This window comes from Lepisosteus platostomus, chromosome 17 (assembly GCF_059453375.1).
Source record: "Lepisosteus platostomus isolate fLepPlt1 chromosome 17, fLepPlt1.hap1, whole genome shotgun sequence".
Lineage (NCBI taxonomy): Eukaryota > Metazoa > Chordata > Actinopteri > Semionotiformes > Lepisosteidae > Lepisosteus > Lepisosteus platostomus.
The window spans coordinates 21,553,813-21,578,315 of NC_142627.1; the positions used below are offsets into that span (position 1 = coordinate 21,553,813).

General features: G+C 40.9%; 1 protein-coding gene across 1 annotated transcript in view; it reads left to right on the forward strand.

Moving 5' to 3' along the window:
* The window catches only part of ttc27 (tetratricopeptide repeat domain 27), a 72,513-nt gene that overhangs the window by 7,566 nt on the left and 40,444 nt on the right, over positions 1-24,503 (forward strand). The window contains exons 6-9 of the mRNA XM_088609502.1: positions 3,306-3,470; positions 4,949-5,082; positions 8,160-8,272; positions 11,810-11,876. Of these exons, the coding sequence (XP_088465628.1) occupies positions 3,306-3,470; positions 4,949-5,082; positions 8,160-8,272; positions 11,810-11,876 (479 nt within the window). The remainder of the gene's footprint in view (positions 1-3,305; positions 3,471-4,948; positions 5,083-8,159; positions 8,273-11,809; positions 11,877-24,503) is intronic.

A 24,503-nucleotide genomic window follows, 5' to 3' on the forward strand; every position in this document is an offset into this window, starting at 1 on the left:
ATAAGGCTACTTGTAGACTAAGGTTTTCTTTCAAGTCGGTTGTTATAAGGTAAGACTGAAAAGAGAAAACGTGCTGTATTCACTCTTTTTTAAAGCTTTAGTTTTTTCACAAGTTTCTATACCAGCAATTGTTAGAAAGTATTTTATACATCTTTTGACCCCTGCTGTTCTGGTCAAGGTAAGAACACTTATCATGTTGGGTAATAGAGTTTTCCTTTTAGTATTAAACCACAGCTTGTGGGTGTTTACTAAAGCTTTTCACTGAGTATTATGACCTTTGAGTAGAAAACTGTTCAATTGGTACTTTGAATTCCAAACCCCACCTCATACGACTGTATTTTCTTAGCAGGAAATCCCTTCATAATCCTGTATTTGGGTTCTCAGGTTAGGTCCTGACCTACGTTAACCGAATTGACTTGGACAAATGTCTTCTCTACTCATTGGAGGTAGACCTGCTGCCCTGAATTGTTATTGCACTAAAAAGAAGCCAAGTTATCGAAATTTGCATTTTCAATGTAAATAAACTGAATACCATGTGGTATTTTTTCTCTTTAAATGACATAACTGTCTAAAAGAAAATGTTGTGTAAAGCAGCATTGTGGATTAATTTCCATTGGTTTGTAATTTGTTTGTTAATCCTGAAAAACAGGCAGGCATCCTCAGTTTCTTGCACTGTTCTGGATGAGTTGTGCAAAACAATTTCCAGATCCAGTTGCAGTTGGGGTTGCACATTAAAGGTGTTACTTTGGGGAAAATCCATTCTGGTCCCTTTTTAGCTTTTTTGAGCATCGGTAAATATCACAGATTAAGTCACAGGGGCCCGTGTAGATTTCGATAGAGCTACCTTGCCTCTAAATAAGGACAGAGTAATTTACCTAAGAAATAAATGGACAGAATAGGGACTGGGAATTAAATGTGGCATCTAAAATAAGAATTCAAGACCTGATATAACTCTTCTATATAGGAAAAGAACAAATAAAATATTATTTCAAAAATGCATTTTCTTCCAATAGCCTGAGGGTGAGACCCAATGTAATGCTGTTGCTGGAGAATTATGTCTACAGAGACCTGAAATAATTGATGCTCTCGGAGTGGAGCCTCTTGACTCCTACCCTGAGAAGAGCATAAATAAAATATTGTTTGATTAAACCACACTCAACAGTGATCTCTTCTTCTGAGAAGGAATTCTATCAAGATTTATAGTGAATTAACAACGGGCCGATTTAAGTGTGAGTAATTATTTCTGCAGCCAATTTAATTGTAATTGTGCATTTTATGCAGAAAGTGACAGACAGAATGCACTACAATATGCAAAGATCCTGCAGTAAATCCTCCTGTGAGATATTTTTTTTTTCTGCACATTCAGTACAATGTGGAGTTGGTAAAGAGTTAATTGTTAATTGTTAGTAGAATCCCAAGACCCCATGCCTCCATTATCTCAGAAGGAGATGTATTTCTCTGCCCTGGCTACATGTTATTAAACACAGAAAGACCAGATTTTCCAGACCAGCATAAAGAGATACTGATTAAATGAACCTTGGAGAGCCCAGCTACAGCAAAAACAGGAAGCGTATTAGAATACCAGTCGTTTCTTAGAGGAGCCCAGGTTTTGGGCCTCAAACACCTGGCTAGAAAGTGTGTCCCAGACCCACACAATTCCCAGTTACACATTCTGCCCCATAAAGCTGCTTCCTGATCGTTAGCCAGCTCTCCATTTCTGTGCATCATTTGTGTGTGGTTCTCTTGACTGGACTGTGTAATGTAATGTTTCTTTATTAGCCCTATACAATTTCTTGCATTAGGAATTAGTCTTTTCGCATACCCCAGCTTTTCTCCATGGAGACACAGACACACAGACAGAGAGAAGCTTGGGGTCAGAGCGCAGGGTCAGCCATTGTACGGCGCCCCTGGAGCAGTTGGGGTTAAGGGCCTTGCTCAGGGGCCCAACGGAGTAGGATTCCTCTGCCGGCCGCGGGATTTGAACCGGCAACCTTCCAGCCACAAGCACAGATCCTTAGCCACAGAGCTGCCGCTCCGCCCTGTGCTGGTACAGTATGCAAGAATTTGTTCTTAGCTGCCTTACTGTAGGTTATGGTCAGGTTATGTCAGATTGCGAATCGGCAACTCTTGCGCCCACAGTGCACCTGTCAGGACATCTATTCGTCTTCCTGCCTGAGGGGCGCACAGCACCATCGACAGGGCTTGGAGAGGGGAATGAGAAGGGACACAGCTCTAACCAGCAGCACTGCACTGTACCGAGCTCGGACGCTCCTTGAGAACCACAGAGGGCAATGTTTGCTCGCTTCAAGCCCACCTCCCCATTCAAAGCTCTTGTCCAGTACTGTCGTTAACAAATGCCAACAGCGCGTAACTAGGGATCCACAACGGAGTTGGCTGTGATAACATAGCTTTGAACTGGTGGTTTTGGACAATGGAGCCCAACGCACAATCCCAGAAAGAGCTCTTAGTGTTTGAGCCAAGTCGTGTGATGTTAGTTCCCTCGTAAAGCCTCAGGATCCTTTTTTCTGCGGATTGAATTTGAACAGTAACTGCTTAGAAACCTTTTTCATGATACACTTGACAGTGACCTATGGAGGAGGGGTGGGGGGTGGGGGGGTGTTCCTGACCCAATTGTTTTATAATTTAAAGAAAGCACACTCTGTTCATGTAAAAGCTGTCATATACCAGGCCTTCATGTTGAGAAAGTGGCACGTTTTCATCTCCGGTTTTATTCCACGCTTGCTAAACATCTTTCTCTGACTCGGCGTGTGCCCTAATTTTAACATTCAGTCAAGCTTGCAGAGGTGTAAGTGCCAACAATTTCACAGTCTGAGGGAAGCGACAAGCTGTGCTCTGAAGCTAATCTCCATTGCTTTAAAGATCTAATTCTCCGTCACAAAAGCTGGGTCTCCGAAAGGAGACTTGACCCATGAAAGGCGTAAGTGAATAAGAGTGAATGTAACATCAGGCCTGGCTCAGTAATAAAAGCTCGGTTCTTGGCAGGCTTGCCTCACCTTACAAATTGCAAACACATTAAATTCCTATCGCAGACTTTATTTCATGTAAGATATGCGTTATATATTGTTAAAGCATATTAACGATCATGCATAATTAAAAAAATACTCATGAAATGGAAAAGTGTCCAGACTTTCACAAGTCTCACAATGTTTCTTGGTGGTCTCATCAAAACAAAAGAAGGAATGTAGCCTTCATGTGTCTAGTCCAGCCTGCTGCAGATTGACAATGTATACACAGCTGTGTGTATTAAATGTGAGGGATGACCTTGGTCTTATTTTCTTACCTAGTGATGAAAACGGAAGACCTCTTCAACAATGACGGTTACCGGCATTTGCGTATCCAGTTCCACCTTGAATGTGGCTATGCATCCCTGATGTATTACTGTTACAAGAAGGCAAACGAACACTTCAATCAAGCAAAGGATCTAGCCAGACTTGAGATTAACCTGACAGGTACTGTTGATATGTCTTTGGGCAACTTATGATTCACACTATGCAGATGAACCTCATATCCCTCAAAAATATATTGATATACATGGAAAATGACTTGGAAGAAGCCTTGTCTTTAGACTTTTTGACAGGCAAATTTGAACTTTAGCCTTTTCCCAATGTTAATAACAATGTTCTTGACTCCTTGCAGCCTTTGGGTGACAGTTTTGCAATGTGGAGATCTTAGACGTCAATCTCTTTCCAGTGAGTTTTAAGAGCACATGGATTCTCTCTGTCCAGACTGCCTGAGGGCTTCACTCTCAGCAGGCAGAGAGCTGTAGAGCACTAATATGATGGCTCTTATTTTCTTCTTGGCTGGAACATTTCACAGCACCTTTTTAACTGGGACAGCTCATTACTAAGAGACGTTAGATTCAGAATTTTTTTTGGCTGCATTAAGGCAGAAAGCTTGATGTTCATGAAAAATCTCTTTAAAGGAATGTCATGAAAAGAACTGTTTTCAGCCCATCCTGAAGGTCACAGACTTCATTGTGAAAGAAGGGCTCAATTAATCCCATTATCAGTCAGGCTCTGTAGTCTAAAATAAGTGGAACTCCACTGGATCCCACAGCCACTGTAACTCAGGACTTTCACTGCAGGTTGCTGAAGTTGGAAAGCTGTAATTGGGGAAAATGTCACAGATTTATTCAAATTGCTCTGCTTTTAGATTTTGTTAACCGCCGAGTGATTTCCGCTGGGTCCTTTTATGTTCTGGTGATTATATTTTATATAAACCTGGTTTTAGTCTGTTGAAATCAGTGACAAATGACTGCATTATTTTCCACCAAAACAGGCACAAAACAATATATTCTTAATGACCTTGTAGAAACATGTAATGAAATGGTAACCTGGTGGCTCCAGAATGGCCCCTCCAGTAAAGTTCGTCACTAGTAGCCTGATTTCGGCCTGCTGTGAGCTGACCGCGGCCTGGATCCCCCACGTGGTGGCACACAGCTGACCCAGGTGTTGCCGAGATTTGGAGCCGGACAGGGTATCCTCAGCCTTTCCACAGCATTTTGCTGTGAGAGCTGCAGCACTCCTCCATTTAGAAGGAACTGCCGTAACCTCTGCAGGGCTCGCAGGGCTCGCAGGGCGGCTGGCCCATGTGAGCCGTCTCCGTTCCTCTCGTGCTGCTGCAAGTTGTGTGCATGCAGGGGGACGGGTAAAAGCGACTAGACTTTTTTTTTAGACTCTGTGTTGGTTTAGAAAGGTGGAATTGGCTGTGTTATACTGGGGGGCTGTTCCTTGTGTACACCACCCAAGAGCTAAGATGGGAAATGAAAGTGCAGCACTTTAAGTGGGAACTTATGTTTTATTATACTTGTAGCAAATGCTGGGGCTGTGCACAGGTGACAGGACATCAGGAATGTTCCGGGAGCTAGAGATGCCTTTTTCGTCTTCTAAAACATCTGCTAAATATGAAACGGCGTCATTTCTCCTAGGAGCCCTGGGGAAGCGCACGCAGTTCCAGGAAAATTACTTGGCACAGCTGATCCTGGACGTGCAGCTCAAGGAGGGCGTCCCGTCTGAGGGCGGCGTCTCCCCTGCACCTACGCCACTGGACTGGCTCCCGAAGGTACACCATGCCTTCTCTGCTTCTCTGTTCCCTGACTACCTGTCATGGGGAGGGCAGACCTCTCGGGGTGATCGTGTCATGCCTGATATGGTCGCAAGTCTGTGTACTTCGTTTCTTATTTACACGGTGGTACTGAGGGCCACTTTGGGCATTTCTTGTAAAGAATAGGAGTGTAACCCCTGTGCCCTGGCCAAATTCCTCCTGGCCTTTACCAATCATGGCCTCTTAGTAATCCCCATCTATCAATTGGGGTCATCACTCTGCTCTCCTCCCCGCTGAGAGCTGGTGTGTGGGGAGCACACTGATGCACTCTGGCTGCTGTCCCATCATCCAGGTGGTGGAGGGGAGCCCCCGATACCTGTAAAGTGTTTTGAGTGGAGTGTCCAAAAAAATGCTATGTAAATGTAAGGATATTGTTCTTCTTCTTATTATAGTGCCATGTCTTCTGGTGTAAACTGTGTGCGGTGTTTTTTTTTCTGAATGTAGGAAGCCTGTGTTGCATGTTCTTGCTCAGTGGTGTTCTCCCTTTATTGCGACAGGTGTGCCTGACGTCCCTGCTTTGCTTGCATTTCAAGTGTGTAGCAGAACGTGGAATTTCTGTGCTGTATTTCAAGGACAGAGCCTCCATAAAAGTTCCTTGCTTAATCAGAGTGCAAGTTTTTATTAGGAACCCTATATGCTTTCTCCTTTTGCCATTTAACGACCTTCCAAAATGGCAAATTTGTGCAGATATTTAAACAGTTTGAACGTACAAGTTTGAGGAAGAGCCCAGAGGAGTCGTGTTCTGGTTTCAGACTGAGGGGGAGTCCTTGCTGATGTGTCGGGTCATCAACACGTTTTCTTCTCTCTCGCCCCGCTGTGTAGCAGACAGGTGGAGAATTACTTTGTTTTGATGATGGCCAATAGTGATGTGGAGCTCAGATAGAGGGATGGATGTTCGAGCAGTTTCTGCAGCTGAGCTGCCGAGGACTCGGCTGTGCCTTTTGGCTGTCCCTAAGGGTGGCTGAGGGTTAGGTCGGGTCAGGACTTCCTTTTCGTTTTTCACTTCTGCCGTTGAGAAGAGGAAGCCCTAGGGAGAGGCAGGGCAAGCTGTGAGGGGGCTTTGATGTGTTAATTAATAACAAACTGACATTAACAGTCTCCAGAGGGGAAAATGCATTAGTACTGAATTATTAAATGTGAACCGTTCAGAATCTGAGTTTGATTTTAAGACGAGGAAAGAAAGGAATGATGCTGATGTTGCCTGCAGGGAAAACAGCTCTTAACTCCACCTTTTGAGATGCATTGTTTTTATAGGTGGAAAGAGAAAGCAGTACAACCTTCTCACTTTTCTCCTGTGATATGTCAAAAAAGGCTTTTTAAAGTTGAATGTCAATTGTACTCGATGTTTGCACGAAATGGTTTCTTGTCTAATTGTATAGAGTCATAGAATATTTATTAGGTAAGGGATGCAACACAGCACGTGTGGAATTAGCAGTATAATCCACAGTTTCACAGTACTGTTAGGCACAAGAAGCTGGACACTGTTGATTCGACACATAACCATGGTTTATCCAACTCAGAATATTCTGGTGGCCTTATACTTCGATCTTTAAGTTGATTATATCGCTGAATCCACTAACATGATTGTCTCTATTCTGAATATAAGCTATTTGCTCTTTGTCTTGAAAGCAAATGTGAAAACTCAAAATTCAGATGGATGTCAAAGACATACTTGGCGTAATGCTGCTGAATTTTGCCAGATGTAATGCGAGATGTTGCAGAACAGACACACTTGCCACATTTGGACCAAGGAAACCTAAGATGTTATTTATTTCATCAGGGTGTGTTTTTACAATAATATTTCATATGTGGCTTTTCCCATTTCACGGGGGTGATGTGTTGCTGCAAAAGCTTTCAAAATTTAATTAAAAAAAACAACAGAACATTGCCTGTTGTGATCTGATTTTAAATCCCTGCTGTTTAAAAAAAAATTTAGTCATAGCCTGCCTGTGCCAGCTCTGTTTAGCGTTATGCCCTTTAATATAATCTGTTGTATATTAAATAATTCTGCAGCAGTGTGAGACTTCACTGATCCCACCAGTAATTAGTCATTTAGCAGATGCTTTCACACACAGGAGCTCATTTGGTCTAGGGAGCAAACTATCAGCCACTGCTGCAGAGTCGCTTCTGAAAGCTCCTTGGCTTTATGTCTCTTACATTTACGGACACTGTTAAATAGGATTCATGTGTTCATTCATTACATATTCGTTGTCATGTTTTCAGATTTCTATTCGCTAGCAGTGTTTACTGGGCACAGCATGCAGCTCATGGTGTGGAAATTAAATGGAGAAAGTATTGTGCTACCGCAGTTCAGCCATTAACATATAACAGTGGTCACTCCTCACCAGCAATCACATGTCGGACACCATGCTGTGCGAATGGTGTTCTCCAAACCGCGATGTCTTCATCAGGAGTCTCAGTGCGTAGTGAAAGTAAGAAACACTGAAACTAGGGAGTGTCTACCATCATTCCATAAACAGTGGAGTGTGTGAGGAAATGAACATGGTGGAATGTCTAGGAACAAGGAGCAGATGACCAAGAAAGACTCAGGGAGGGAATTGTTCTCTACACGCAGCCAATGTGTAATGTACAAGACAGGAGAAATGGGTACCATACCTACAGTGTGCACTTACGGTATCAATGTCTTATACATTAACTTAAAATTTGTTCATAGTATGAACATGCAACTTAACAGGCTGTAATCACGGTAATCTTCCAGCATGCTTTACTTACAATATGCAAGAGATTAAAATGGGTAAACTTTATTAAATCTTTTACACGGCTTCTCAATATCAGACCTCCAGTTTCTCTTCTTCCTTTTCTCCTTGTGATTCCACTGCCCCCTCCCCCTTCCTCTTCTAAGAACCCCGCTATCTCTCTTGACCCCCCCAACTCGACCCTGGCATGTTCCTGCTGCCTCTCGTTGATTGACCTGGTGTAAAGGGCTGTTTCCATGCGGTGTGTGCCGGCATGTAGCAGTGCTGGAACTGATTCACATTCACAAAATCTGGTTTAAATTTGGTCTCTGTCCACAGGATCACGACCTGAGTGATGATATAGTTCTCAACACGATAAACTTGGCAGAACCTGGCCAGTATCAGCTTCCCGACCTGAGTGCTGAGGAACAGGCTGTCATTCTGGGAGTCTGGTAAGATGCACCTGTCCTGTCCTGAGATAATGCGCACACTTGCAAAATTTAAAAATGTTGTTTCTGTGTAGACACACCCTAGACAGAACCTTCAGGGCTGTATTTGTGCGCAACTCTAGGTCAAAGCATGTGTGAACATCCAGGTTTAATTAATGAGCCACAAGCATGTTTAAACTCAATACTTGTGGTGTCTTCAACAACGAAAGGTTAAAATCCCGCAGAGAAGAGTGCAGTCTTCTTTATCATGTTAAAGACAAGCAAGGTATTACTATAAATTGATTTTATTTTAATTCAGAGGTGTGGTTTAGAGGTTTTTAGTTGACGGTTTTTGACAAATAGTCTCAGTTTGTGTTAAGGATTGTTGGCATTGTTGCGTTATCATCTATACAATCACAGGTGCCAGAAATACGGTCATATGTGTTTTTTTTTTATAGTAGTTCGGTGCATCCTGTCCAGCAGGAGAACTAATAACTCGATGACCTGGATCTACTCGTTAATTCTTCAGCGTAGAGATAAATCTAATTTTCTGGGCTAGACATACTTGCATAACAAAAATGGTAATCATAAGCGCAATCACACCCTGCTGAAAAGGGAAAGTGTGTATCTGGAAGGTTTTTCCCTGTTCTGTTTCGGCCCTTTGCAGGCTGGGTGGCTGTGAAGGCCTGGTCCCCACAGCAGTGCTGTATGAGGGAGCCTGTTGGAAGCAGCGATGCAGGATGGGAGATAGAGATGTGCTTCTCTTGAGACATGTTAATGAACAGCTTTTGTGTTCTCTCCAGCTGTGTAGCTCATTTTGTATTTGTACATTGCTTCTGATAAGTGTTCACCAAAATAAGTGTGAATTCAGAGTGAATGACCTTATCATTTAGAGTTGTATGATTGATTTTTATAGTTTTTTTTAAACAATACTTATACTGGACATTGTATACTCGACACAACAGTGTCTAAAAGATAATTGCTGTGGTCTGAACTGAGGAATGACCTTGCATGTGTCGGTGCAACCCTGGCAGGTACTTGTGACACTCTGTCACCAGCCTTGGCATGTCCACAGATGACTGGCCAGGAAAATGATTCTCTTGTATCCTTCATTTGCTGAAATGGAAAAGAGCTGTAAGGTTAGAACACTTCAGTGAACAGAAGTCACTGAGTGGCACATAGAAATGCTTCAGAGGCAATTTGGTTCTAATTCTGTGCTCTTCATAGGGAAGCTTCGCCAGAATTGGATCCTGAAAATAATAAGTAAATGTGTTTTTTGCCTCTTCCTACGCATTCAGTTTTCTAAGCTCACTGAGATATTGGTAACATTTTTTCCTGACAACTGAAAGCCCTGCTGGTGTGATATAATTGGATTTGTTCTGTACAGTGAGGCTGACACTTGAAATTGTCCTATCGTCTTACTGTTGTAAAGAACAAACAGCTTATATGTGAAATAATTAGGCAATATAATTGTGCTGGCTGTGATATCATTGAATTGACTGATCTCTTGAAATGGATTTAGTTTCTGTCTCGTGGGGACCTAACTGCTCAGCTAATCATGGTTTCTCCAGTTGTCACAATTGTGCTGCTGCTGTTCTCATAGACCTCTCCGTAATTCAGTGGGAAAAATAAATCTTGATCGCTTCATGCTACATTGAAAGAGCACGCATAAATAATGCAGCATTTTATCCCACTGAGGCTAAGAGCACATTTATTTACACAAAGAGCCAATTCTCACAAGGAGTGCCAAAATCTTTCCAAAGAAAAGCGGAGCACATAGAAACAAGAAATTAATGAAGTTTCTCTTTGCTTACCCCCAGATGTAGCACTGGGAGTGAAATGTCCTTACCTGAAATAATTTCATGTCATTTAGCAACACCTTCACGTGTGGAGGGGTCTGTGTATGTTTATACAAACAGACCTGAGGGTTTGCGGATGGTGACCTCCAGAGCTACAGCGTGCTTCTGGAATAAGATTGACACAGGCGGAAGAAAAACTGCTTAGCAGGGCATTTGAAAGGTTCTGTGGCTTGATTAGTTTTCCAAATGAATGTCTAACATTTTGGAAATTTCAATACCTACTGATGTAAGGAAATGTATTCTGGTACACACTGGCTGTTCTGTAGCCTGCTTACAAGAGCACCAGGTTCCACATTTGCAGGCCCTGTGTTTTATACTGTAGTACCCTCCACATTTCTCTGTACCATCAACATACGCTGTAGCTAACCTGCTGTCACTGAAGACTTCTTTATTGCTTAACTGTTGTGAAGAAATACGGTATGTGCATTAGTGATTCAGCTTCACAATGTGTAAATGGCATGAATAAAACAACAGACGAGAGCGAATGTCATGCTTTAGTAACAGTATCTGGGCACCCTTCAGTATTCTGTGTGCCTAGCCTTTGGTGCCTTCTTGGGTTGGAGTCTGTCTGTATTTCGAGACCAGACTCGGGGCTCATCCTTCAGAATGCATAGTTTGAGCTTTTCTGTTGATTGTTTTTAACTTTTACTTTCCATTTGCATCAGCGAAATACAAGCATTTTCAGCATCCTAAAGCCTCCATTTTAGAAGTCGCGGTCTCTTTCGGAGGAGAGGAGGTCCGCCAGTGGCTGTGAAGCCATGGTTTGATCTGCACTTTCCACTCTGGGTCTTACTTCCTTAAACTCGAATCCGAGAGATTGAGCTTGTTCATTTAACTTGTCCATTAAAACTTTGTTAATCGGCGTTCACGTGCGTTTTCCAAACGCCTGCGTATACATCCGCCTACTACTTCTTTTCATTTTCCTTTTTGTGATTCATTGTCAAAAAAGGAATACAAAATCCATCCTGCTAAATGAATCACTGAAACATTTAAAATGTGACTGATAATATAGGTAGTACAGCTCGCATTTTTTCCACCAGAATTAGCTTGATATTGTAGCATGATCGCAGAAGCTGTGCATGGTCTGGCCTGCTCAGTCCAGAGACAGGAGGCCACACTGCTGTGTGGTGTTCAACCAGTAGGTGGCATTGTGCTCTACAGACCAGGGTGTGCAAACCAGTACCCCAGTAGATGCTGTGTAGTCGGAAGTGCTGGGTGGCAAAATTCCACATTGGCCTTGCACAATTATTCGCATTTCATTGCACTTGTGCATATGACAAAGTGAACTGAACAATCTAGGCTACCTAAATTTCTCCCTTAATTCAACCGGTGAACTAGTTTTTAACTTTCCCCCTGTGGGGCTGCTGTGTGACCCAGGTGGAGCTGAACTTCAGTGGGTCCCCTCCCCATGTGCAAAGCACTTTGGCAACTTTTGCGATCAAAAGCATTGTATAAACACAAGGAGTTAGATACCATCTTTTTCTGCATCGCAGTCGTGTGCTCTTGTGATTCTGTTGGCAGAAACGGGTTATGTAGTAGTCGATAGAAAGGTAGTAACTAAATGTAAAAATGTACGTATAGGTGTTAAGTCAGATTTCTTTTTCGTGTACCTACCTGTGTAAGCTATAGATACTGTACTTGAGTGTAGTTTCTTTACCTGTACTTTTCTTCCCAGATTTACATGCATATTCTTTGTTTGTAGCACAGATTACCAGAAGAACAATCCTGTGCACAAGCTGACTGAAGAGGAAATCCTTGCTTTCACATCAGTAAGTAGCTTGCAGTTTTAGACGTTCTTCCTGTAATGGCTTATGTCTTTACCGACTGGAGATTTCCCTGTTAAAATGAGATACCGGCCTGTGACCAATCCATCATTGTAATGTTACAGCTGTTTTTAAATTAAGTTACTTCACTGTGTTGGAGCTACATCTTCTAGGATTATTGGAATCTGAGGAATGAGAAGGATAGTTTTTTAGTTTTTTTTTACCCCTGACTATTGGTGAGATTGATCCAGGTTTCAATGTTAGTACATGCTGTATTCTGCAGATGGCAAGAAAAATATAAACTGTATGAATACAGTGCAGAAGTTGATAATTACCTACAGGTTGTCGCAAAAAATGTAAAAGCAGCCAGTACATTAGATCCCAGGGGTTATTTCTTATTATGGTAAGTGAGCAGAACAGACTTAACAGGAAACTGGTTAAATCTATTATTGCAGGATTATATATTAATGCAATTTTGGATTAAAGTGTTAGAAAAGACTTTACTCGTAGGGAGTTATTAATGTATGAAGTACACTACCATGACAGGAAGAGGATATGTGGGGAACTTTGAAGTCTGGGCTGGAAACCGAGACAGATTCACTCACTCTGTAAAGTCCGTTGAGTACTGATGGTCTGCATATGACCTTTTCTTTATGGTATTTTTATCTGCAATGTTAATAATAACATTTTTATTTACTGTTCATTTATATAAGTCTTTCAGAGAAAGAAGTGTCCCGTTATTTTACATTTTCAGTTAACCATAAAGTGCTTCGCAGTTTCTTTTGCAAGGAATTAATGGGAGAATTTAAATTGCCTGGCAGAATTCAAATGGGGGAAAAAAAATGAGTATGCTTGAATCAACGTATATATATGGCTTATAGTATTAATCCATGTGGTTATTTTCAGTTTTACTGGATGGGATTTAAAAATGTACAATATGTAATGAAATGTGTTATTTTTTTTGCAATATTCATTTGGCTCATAAAAACAGATTAGAGTTGATGTGTTCGAATAGAAACCAGATCACATTTACAGGTAAGAGCTTGTTGTATAAAAATCATTTAAATGAACTTTTTCAGCCAATATATAGAAAGGACTTGTCGGCTCTATTTGAATTGTAAAAGCATTGAAAACCGTTTGTGTTCCGTCTTTAATGAAAAGATGCAAGAGGACCTCAAGTCCACTAACCATGTTAATGTTCTTCATTCCAATAAGAAGAGCTTCTGCTTGCATTCATGCCTTTCACTTGTTTAGAATCGGTATCAGCCCCCCTGCTTGGTCAGGTGTGGTAAAACTCGCTGTCACATGTGAAGGATGACACTGTGGACTGGCGTGTCTAAGGGCCAGAGCTACTCTCGCAAATAACAGACCTCAGTAATAAGGGAAAGCGTGCATTACAAGACCTTTTTAAGTGGGCTAATCGAATGGAAATAATTTTCTTTAACGTGCATCTGTTGCGACTTATTATACAGATGAGCTTGAATTAGTGTTCCCTTGTTCACCGGGAAGTATACTTTTTCTTAATTGCTTTCAAATCAGTAACTCTCTTGGCAGTCCGTTCATTTGGAGGAAGTGTAATGCAGATAATATTACAGGCGAAACATAACCTGTACTTTAATAAGCCCAGCTGTTCGACGAGGTCTTGCGTGTTTTGTTTTAGCCCCGATGAGTCCTGATGAGCTCTGTGAGTGCGGTTCTGGCTGGATTTCCACAGCAGCTCCCTGTCTGGAACATCACTGGGATCAGTGTGATATATGTGCTTTGCACGCAAGCCATTAAGACAGGCTTCTGGTGACCACATACTCTACCTGCAAGTCACTTTATGAATTGGGAATGGTTTGTCCAGCTGTAACAGGCTAGCACTGAGAAGAAAGAGATGAGAAGGGGGCTCCAACTGCATTAAACAGCATTTCCCTCACCTGCACTAGGTAGTAAACACTCTTTAGTTACAGATTCTTCCCCTGCTAACTGAGACTTACTGCATACAGCCAGGTGTGTATTTAACTGTTTATTCATTTATTACATTTTTGGTCATTTGCAGGACCTTTCTTCAAAGGAGTTCGCCTTGCTTGCTCCATTTATTGACAAATCTATGCAGTTATTATTTTTTTATGTGCATCGCTACCACATTTTATTGGATTCTAAATAAAAAGCAGTGCTGTGTGCGGCATTTTGAAGTACTGTTTTGAATATTTATAGTCCGTCTCAGTTTGGAATAAATGTGAGTCTTTGCATGTATTAGTTTACCAGACCTTGCACTGGTACATAAATTAGCTGCTACTAGGTTGTGATCATTTATAATTCATATCATTCCTACACAAATAAATCTAATTCCAGGAAGAAGTGAATGTCACAAATGTATACATTTTATTAAATATTTCTAAAAGATCTATTTTACATCATTGATTAAACCAGCACTGTTTTAATAAGCTTTGTAATGAGATGAATTATGTTTTCCACAATGATATTAGTTATAATTTATAACTTCTGTCTTTGAGCTTGTCTGTTTCTCAGTTTATTATGGTGTGTGCTCATGCAGTTTAAATGACTGAATTAAATTCGCATTTATTCAGCAGTTCACTGACATTACCAGACTGCCCCCTTTTTTCCTTACAAAAGCTCAATCTCTCTCTGTGCCAGAATTGTACAGGCTTCTGTGATATGGTCATTGGCATTTTACAGAGTGCAATCTTGTCGAGTCGCAGATGAAGCCACCTTCCAATATGGAGTCTTGTCAAGGGGCAAGACATGACTGGTCTGGAGGGTTATACTCATTGGGGGGTGGGTTGGCGGGTGACAGGTAGGGGCTGTTTCAACACATTTTGTCATGAACACCAGTCATGAAAGAGTTAACTTTGTATGGTCTTCTCCAGTGAATGGGTGAAGATTTTCCGATCCCATTCGGTTTGAGAAAAAACGCTTCTCCAGTTCTGGTGAGTGACAGGATTATAACTACCTCCCAGGCATCGGAGGCAAGTGGTGGGTGGATATAATACTGTATATTGATTCCTCCAGATGTGACGGAGCTGCTGTACAAATTATCCTTGCAAGCTTGATAGTTGTTTAAAAAATAACACCGACCCAAATTTACAAAGAACAATAAAATATAACAAAATGTTACATAGAAGAGCATTTTGAACTAACAGAAAACACTTCTGTGGAACTATTTAAACTAGCTGCCCAGCCACGTTGCAATTTACTTTCAAGAAATGGTTGGACAAGCTCGTCAGGCTTCTGACTAGCCCATTATCAAGGCAGAATTGCCACTAGATTATTTATTATTTAATCTACACGGATACTGTCACAGCATCCCTGAAGTAACACAAAGAAAAGAGGTTTTCCTGAAACCTGTAGTGGTAAAAATAGCATGCCATCTGGGAGCAGTAAGGAAACAGTCTTCTGCACATTTTGGAACGAGTTGGGGACACACCAAGAACACTTTGTCCTTCAGCTGTCCGGTTAAATACAGTATGCAATTTCAAAGCTTTGTGTTTAGAAAGTCACAAAGATATGAAAATGTCAATATCTTTTTGGGACCTTTGATATCTTGTATTGCAGAAATAACGAGAAAGCAATAAAGGAGGTTTTTTTAATACAGTATGTGGAATACTGAGAGGAGTGACATTGGCACCAAGCAGTGGTACTTGGAATACTTGTTTGAATAAAAATAAAATAGTCTAGGAACTGACCTTGGTTGGCATAGTTACTTACAGAAAGTTTAGTCCCACTAGAAAAGTAGTCATCACTTTTTCAAAGGATCTGTGAATTAAACATTTGTTTTCTGCTTCTCTTTCTTTGCATATACTGAGCGTGTCCTCGGGCAGCTCGATTTGGACTTTGATTCAGGGACTGTCTCTTTTTTTGTGTGTGTGCTGCTGCCCTCACAGCCCAATTACAGTATCAAAGAATAAAATCTTTTTTTAATAAAAATCGTTTTTTTTTTCTGAGAGTGGTTTCTTTACAAGCAAGATGCAGTTTCCTTTTATCTTTTCAGCTGTGTTAAGCCATAGCAACTGATGGTTTAAAGCATTCAGACTGTATACATCCGAAACATATGAGCTTCTTCTACTGTGAAACTAGAGCTGTTTTTTCTGTTTATCTTTAGTAATTATGGGCAGTATTTTTTTCTAGATCACCTAAATGTGTTTTTCAAATTGTTCTATATAAACAAAATGAATGCCATATCTGCTAGAATTCCAAACACCTAATTTTAGTGAAAATGAAGGATCAAATCAGAATGTGAAGAGTTAATAAGCTTGCAATACAATTGAACCAATTTCTTGCACATAGAAGTTACTGTTTTTGCTGAATTGTTTTCTGTGAAAAATAAAATATAATTAATCACGACTGACATGACCTGTAGAACTGAAATCAATAATATTAGTGTGCAATTATTGAAATATTTGCTCAGCACATCCATAATTTGTAACGTTCATTAGGTACAGAAGATTTATTTGAATGATATGTTAAAATGGATCATTTACCTTTAGAGGAATAGATTGACAGGTCATATTGTCTTTGGGTCACCAAAATCCTTGTAACTTCAGTTACCAATGAGAGTTCTGATTGCATGTGGACTACAAATGGCACAATAGTATTTTTTAACAGTATTTTGCTCTCACCTTTTCTTTTCTCTATTCGTAAAAAGCACATGGCATTTAGGCCTCTTCACCTTCAGAGTGAGAGAATTTCTCCTGAATACTAAGGAAATGTTGAGGTACAATTACAGTTCATTCTTATAATGTATTAAAGGTTAGTTTCTTGGGATTTTGTTCTGCATGCCAGTAGTTCTGTATTGAGAGGGAGATGCAGTGGTTTAGAGTGCTGAAGACTAGGATACGGTTATCATGTTTTAATGTGGGTTTTGTAGCATAATTAAGAATGGCATCTTGAGATATTGAACAATTTCTTGTCATGTCAGTGGATCATGCGGTCTTGCAAATAGGAGTAAAAGTCTGATAATGGTTAAAACTGATTGAGCCTGTGTTGTTTTTCTCCAGCCGATCCACATTTCAGCTTCTATACACCTGGGATTCAGTGTACATGCTAGTCTTCTTGACTATCCAGACAGACATGGCTTTGCCATTTTAATGTCTAAAACTATTAAAAGAGTAATAATTAGGTCATTTTAAACTGTGGATATCTTTGTGTGTTATGTGTTTTATTGGGTTCTCTTTATTTTATGACGTCGATGAAGATCTAGGTCACATTTGTGCAGAAATTCAGAAAATTCTCAAGGGTTCACAAACTTTCTAGCACCACTTTATTTTGCAGCTGAGAACGCTCATTCCCAGGAGTGAATCATTGGGCCTTTTAATACACGTCAAAAGTGGCAGGCAACAACTAGAAACGGTTTCACCTCATTGAGTTCATTCAATATCAATTGTAATCACTCTCTCAGATGGAAATGGAAGACTGAAATTCATCAGTACTGTTTGGCCATTAAAGCAGCAACGCTAAATTAAGTGTTTTTTTTTTTCTTTCAAAGGTTTTCTTTGTGCTTTTTAAGGAAAATAGTGTTCCGTTGTTAAGGTGTTTGTAATATTGATGAAACAACATTGTAGACTAATGTAATAGGAACAGGACAAGACGTTAAAATACACCTGGCTCCGGGGATTCTGTAACTACAGTCATTTCTGGGGGCAACCTGACAGATTTGAGACGGATTGGAATATGAAAATCAAGTCAAGTGATCTCTTGTCAAAGTGTGTAAAATTGTGTCCTCCAGCATCGGAGTGATACTATGCAGGCTCTGTCAGATCCTTGTACAGCTCCAGTACCTCCAACATAAGCTCTTAGCTGCAGTTTTGGTCTTCATAAGCTGCCCTTTCTCCACTCATTCTGGCAGGAGAATAACGTATATGAGTGTGCCAACAACGACTGTACACGTCAGCAATTCGTTTCCTATTATTGTTGAATTTGTAGTTTTTTTGATGTACCCACCTATGTTCCCACAAAGAGAACAATGATCCTGACCCATATAATACAGACAGAATACTTTAAATAAGGTAGTTTCCACTTTATTATTCCCCTGCTGCTGACAAAGGGATGATCTCATCATTGCAGCCCTTTGCAGGGAAGTGTCTGTGTAGCACCATGGGACTTTCCAGGCGCATGTACTGTACTACAGAACATGAGCTTGAAGAAAAAAACACTTGGCTTCCCATGTTTCGGTTTATCCTTTTCTTTTCAGCTCCAGCAAAACTATCTGTTTTTTCAGGGGCTGCAGTTCACAGTGGATCTTAAAACCCCACATCATACTGCCTGGTATGGATGCGTAATGGTGCTTCCTCCTCACCCAACTGGGAATCCTGCTAAAAACAGTAAATCGCACTCTCAAAGCGTATTCATTAGCAGTTTCCCTGGTGGCACTCGGTCACATCAGTGTAAGGTTTTGCATCCAATAGGAGTGTTTCTGAAGAAGTGTCTGAGACGTCAGTAGGACTACCAAAATAGTGTTTGTGGGGGAAAATAATTTAAACAAATAACGTAGGATTGGAGGAATTAGAAAAAACAATTCAAAAGTTTAGATGTCTAGACCTCCCAGGTGGCTCAGCAAGTAAGGATGCTCACTGGAGTTCGGAGATTCACGGCACTAGCCGACTACGACTCGGATTCGGTCACAGTGGGCTAGTGACCGACTGAGCTTTGACGAGAATACCTGGCCAGGTCTCTTTTGACCCTCAGTGAGCCCTGCGCCCACAGCCCAAATGCAGGCTAACGATATTTTGGATGAGAGACCAAGCAATACTGTTGAAGACAATACTTGAAATCCATTCAAAACTTAATGAGATACGTTATTGTTCATGGTTATCAAGATTGTCCGTCTCCTGTTCTTCTGCATATGAGATCCAATCGTTTTGTTAGGATGTATATTACTGTCTCTCGATGTCTAGAAGGGTTGTTTAATGAGATGTAATATGAATGCCCTCAACTTCCTGCTGCACTTGTGATATCTTGCACTTATCCGCAATCCGTATCTATATCTACAAAATGTCTAAATGAAATAGTGCTACTTGTGCAACCTCACCTATTTTTCTGTCTTCAATTCTGAAAGTTTGACTAGTTATCCCAGAATCTAGATGGTGGTAACGAGAAGGTTCATGACCGCAGTGTCTTAATTGCCTTACTATTCATGCTTTTTGAGGTAGTGCCTTCATTGGCAACCACTAGAGGTCGCCACTGGTTTAACCAGTCTTTAACTGGTCAGACAGACGGATGGAAACACAAAAGTAATCATCTGTAGATCTCTGTAAACAACCGTTAGGAAGACCATTAACCCATAAACAGATCCCTGTTTGCCCATTGTTATACTCACTCCAATATGTCATTTCTATTATCAGTTCTGTTTTTTGCTCTTAAGCCAGTTCTTGATTAGGTTTCATGAATATTACCTGGAATTCCTTCTACTGTATTTGAGGAGGAGACTTTAATTTTAGCAGAAGCTGGCTGAAAATGAAAATATATCGTGATATGCCTTAATATGATCTGCAGTTGCAGTTGATTTTTTCAAGTAAATATGGGAGTGAAAATGGTCAATGAACACGGTTACACTCTAAATACATATAATTTCACAATGTTGTATTGCTCACTAAAACACAGTACCTTCCTGTACTGCAACTGTAAAGTGTGTATTTTTTAAACACTATTAAAGGGAAGATGATTCAGTGTGAATACAAACAGGGAAAATATAGTTATGCAGTTTGTACAGAAGTACTGTTAGTACCATCAATAGCTACAGTACACTTATTTCTCAGCTGTAAGTGCAACACTGCTATGAGAGTGAAAATCAAGATCAACAGCATTTTAAACAGATAATGGAAAAGAACAATATGCATGATGTGCCCTTTTCATGGCTGAAACATGCAAGATTTATGCAGTAAATGCAAGTTTTTTTTTTAAAGCTGCACGAGAAAATATGTGCCAAAAATAGGAAATTGTAATGAAAAAGATCTGGCAAATAATAGTAATAGCAGGTCTGGAAAAAGCTGTGGCAAAGGATGCCTTCTCCAGTTTGATAGGGCTGATGGGAATCTGCAAGAACATGACTGGTAGAAACTGTACCTACATATCATAGCAAGATATGATTTAAAAGGTAGTTTACCCATTAGTAATGGGTGCAAAATGAAGACAAATGTTGGAAAAATGTGTAAATAATAATTAGGTTTCATTTCTACCATAACTTGATTAAAAAGATCTGTAAGTCATCATTAGGTTATGAATGTTAAGGTTTTTAAGCAATTTCGCAGTCACATTTGTCTAATGCACTTGCATGTATGTGTCATACAGAGGGAAGATTTCTATTACAGACATGTCAGTGGGTAATGATGTAAATGCATGGTATTCACTATTAATGTATTTTTAAACTTATAATAGTATAAAGATTGTTTTTACTTTTTGGGGGGAATTGTATTGAATTATATAATTGTTTTAATTTGTCTATTGTTTGCTCATAAAAACAAGTAATGAAAATGCAATGCCTTTCTCTTAAATATCGATGTTGAAATGGCCTGATGGGATGAATTAGAACACAAAGTTATCAGTCTGAGTTGAATTGAACATAAGTGCAAAATTGACTTTGGAGATAGCAGGATTTAGAAGTGCGCCACTGAAAAATGTGGGCTTGCGGAGTGAATTTGGTTTGGCAGTTTCGCTGTTGGTGTCGTGGAGGAGACATGTTTTTCTGCTGTCCGAGATGAGGTGTGTCAGCTTTCGAGAGCAGTTCTGTAGTATCGGTGATGAAAATTGCCCTGTCTCGCACTGCTTGATGGGTGTCTTGGGAAGAGAGGGTGGGGAGCTGCGATATCCTGACAGAGCCTGGCAGCAGGGTGGTGGGAGCAGTGGTACAGAGGAAGACGGGACTGAAGGTGTTTCCTCTTGGTGACTATTCCCAGGATGTGACATCTTTTGTTTCCCCTAAAGACAGACAGTCTTGACCATATGCTTTTCAAAAACATCCCAGTTTGGCATTGTTGGCCCAAAATGCATTTCCTTACACTGAAGACGACCGAGTAGGTATTTATAAATATTTAATATACGGGTCTGACTCTGTGCAGTAAAGGAATATAGAGTGTAGAAAATAAAAACCCCAAAGGTTGAGGATTGTTTTGTCAGTTGCTGTCTTGAATGTGCTGAACTTCTATGATGGCAAAAGACGACTTTAAAATTTTGGTGTTCCCTGTTTCAGAAATGCATAGTAAACTGCTTTCATACAGAAGAAAATAATCTTACAATGTGTATCTTTGAAGAAGCTCAGAGGAGGTCTCTGGTTTTATAGAAAAACTGCAAAAACGTATTGTAGAAAGGGAACTCGGTTGCTTGATGAAGTTCAGATGTTTGGATATTGTGTAACGGTACAAGTGTTATAAAACAAATCATTCTGTTACAAAACATCAGTGGTTCAGAAAATTCTGTCTGCATGTTTCACATGTTTGAGGCAGTTGAGTATAAAAAGACATTCACTGCATGCTAAATGCATTTTCCAAATCAAGGTCACCATGTGCCATCCTGAAGGTTACTTCAAATAGAAATGAGATTCCAGTACCAGGCTGCCTCCTCTTAACAGCTTTAGTACATACCGTCTGCAAATGCACGGTATCAATCTTTGCAGTTCTGCAGGTCATACTTTTTCCTTGACAGCTTTTAACATGGTGCATTGCTCTTGAAAACAAACAGATCCTCTGGAAATTCAGTGTTTTTAAGCAAACCTGCGAATGCATCATGCCTACATGCTGGTTTTGACTCTTTCTAATTTAGCTTTCCAGTTATGGAAAATAACAGACTAACAAAAGTTATCTTGTTCTGAATTTCAGCTTGCCTTTGTAGAGCATTGTGTATTTGTTGGGTGTGTGCGCAGGCATCTTCCCAGCCTACATGTGGATTCATGAATCTGCAGGCTGGTTAGATGGTTGTCATGCATTCAGTTATTATCTGCAGCCTTTCATTTACTAGCTAGCAAATAGGTGCCTTCGAAGGTTTTAAATACACAGAAAATATAGGAGGGACTCGTTACAGGTCTTTTGGTTTACGCGCATGGCTCTCCAGGATTCTGCCTTTACCAAAAGGTGCTCATTCATAAAATATATTTTTAATCAAAAGAACATTGTGTGGAACGTAAACTTGTTTTCTTGAAGAAAACACTTTTGAGAACTGCCGTTGTGCTGAGAGGTGATTGTGGCTGGTACACCACAATGACCGCCCGATGCGTGCGCTGCCGATACTGGCCCTCCACACACGTTCGTTTCCCTTCTTTTTATTACACCCTGCAGTTCAGTTTGGTTTGGTTTAACCCTGCGGGGGGTGGTCTGAGACGGCGAGGACCTGAAAGGGCTGGCCGCATTAAAATGGCTGCTCTGCTACCGGGGTCCGTGAGTGGGCGAATGCAAGTTGAGAAAACGATGATTTGAGCACGATCTGATTGGATTCCTGAATGAAGGGAGTTATTTCCTCCTCTGGCACGATGAGACTTATTCAACAGATATTTACAGGTTATGGGGAGACTGCTCTTCTGGAGGATGTGACAGGCCTCCAGTGTTTATTTTCATGTTTCTCTGTTTTTGAGTAGCCCTGTTCACGCATCAGAAAAGCTGCCTTCTTACCTGTACTGTGGTCCCCAGACAACCTAGAAAAGTTTGCAGGACTAAGGAGATTGAGGGAGGTGGGGGACCAGGTCTTCCTGTTGTAGCCCCATGTTGTGTGATTGTGTGTTCATATCGGCACAGGAGGCAGAGGATGTTCCCTGTTCTGGAAGGCTAGACCTGCCAGCTCAGGTGAAGTAGAATTTATGGGACCTTTTCTTTTCCTCTCCATCGGGAACAGCATACATGAGTAAATTAACTTTGGGTTTTGTGCATGGTGCCATCTTGAAGTTGGATATTTCAGAACTGAAATTCTTTCTGCTTCGTGTTTTGGGATTCATAAGGAAAGAGAAGCACTCTTCAGCGTGAAAGGTCTTCAAGAAGCCTGAATCTGCTTTTCTGTATAAAATTTTTGTTTCTAGGGCTTTCTTTTCTGCTCATTTTTTATTTGGTATAATCCTGATGTGACTATCTTGGCTTTCCTCAGCTTAGCAGGATTTGTATGGGAGAGCTAAAACTTGATGTGAAAAATTGGCCCAGTCAGAAAGCAAGAACGTCTAATTTATTGTTTTCTCTCTCTAAATGTCAGTATTCCGGAACACTGATGTCTCAACCAGAGCTCATTTTCTTGTTTTCTTTTATTTTTTCTGCTTTAACAAATGATAGATTCTCCTGGGAGATCTTCCACAGTTCATGATCAGGAATCAATGTGCTTGTCTTATTGATTTGAGAATTGCAGTGCATTCACCTGAAAGGATAGAGCTGTCAGAACAAATGTAAAATTGTGTGAAATTTCAGCTGTGACTCACACAGTGCACATTCAGTCAATGTAAGCACACAAGGAGCAGTTTTAAAATTCAGACTGGCTTTGTTCTCTGCACCAAGATGTACATTGTTGATATGGGGGTGTCATAGTGGGTTTATAGCGATGCTAGAGAAAATTGTCATCTCCTTTAACGTCCATTTGGTTTGCCTTTGAGCTGCACGCATGTTGAAAGGCCTTGCACACCTGTGCAGGAACAAGCGTAGCGTCACCTGCGCCATCGTTGCAGACAGTCTCCGCTGCATGCCCGAAACGTCAAAATGACTCAAGCCAAGCACCGCCGAGATAGTCAAAGCCTGAACTGCACCTGTCCGGAAGGCTGTCGTTCTAGATCGGGAGGGACGCCTGGGGCAGTGACGTCTAGGGCCTGCACTCAGCCAGGCCGAAGTGATGTCGTTGCGGCTATGATTTTGGACTGAGCCGGGGGAGTGTAATAAAATGAGAAGAGACATCTGTTTTGGATATAAAACGGCAGAATCCCTGAACCGTGGGGACTTTGAAATTTCGAATTTAGCTGCTATTAAACCCGCTGATTGGCTTTTCCGTATACTTACAGAATAAGGGTTTCCGTCTCGGCCGCTTTCCAATATTCTGTAATCTTATTGTGAGCCCGGGAGAGCGGGAAGTAGTCGTTGCCGTGCTCCCCATGACGGGATTAGTCAGTGCCTGAAGATGCCTGCCTCTCTCCACCACCCACAGGCACATTGCACCAGAGCTGAGAAGATTAAAGACTTGGTAAGCTGAAGTGTGGAAAGTCCATTCAATTAGTTGAACACATGTCTCGGGGAAAGGATGACTGAAAGGGAATGCCACCCACTTAAAACATGAATGAGTTCAAACAAGAGGTCTGCTAAGATGAGTACCTTCTGACATTAGTCATATGATCAACACTGGGATGTGGTGCCTACATTGCACCATAGGATTTTGGCTGTGTTTTATGTTTTTTGCTGTATGTTGTTGCAGCTGGTGTCTTTCAATAAAGTTTCTTGTTAGTGGGTACAGTGCAGTGCTGCCAACTCCAATTAAGCCACAAATTTTAAAAGATTGGAATGATTGAATTTATGGAGTAATTCTGTGGTCATCTGGGGCCAAAATCTGAGTACTCTATATGTCTTAAAGACTGGAGTTCGTCGGTAATTTACAGGCATCCCTGATCTTGATGAGATTAAGTAGATTGGGACCCTTCCCAGGCTGCGGCTGGACACCTCTGATGTGCGGTCATCTTTTTTTATT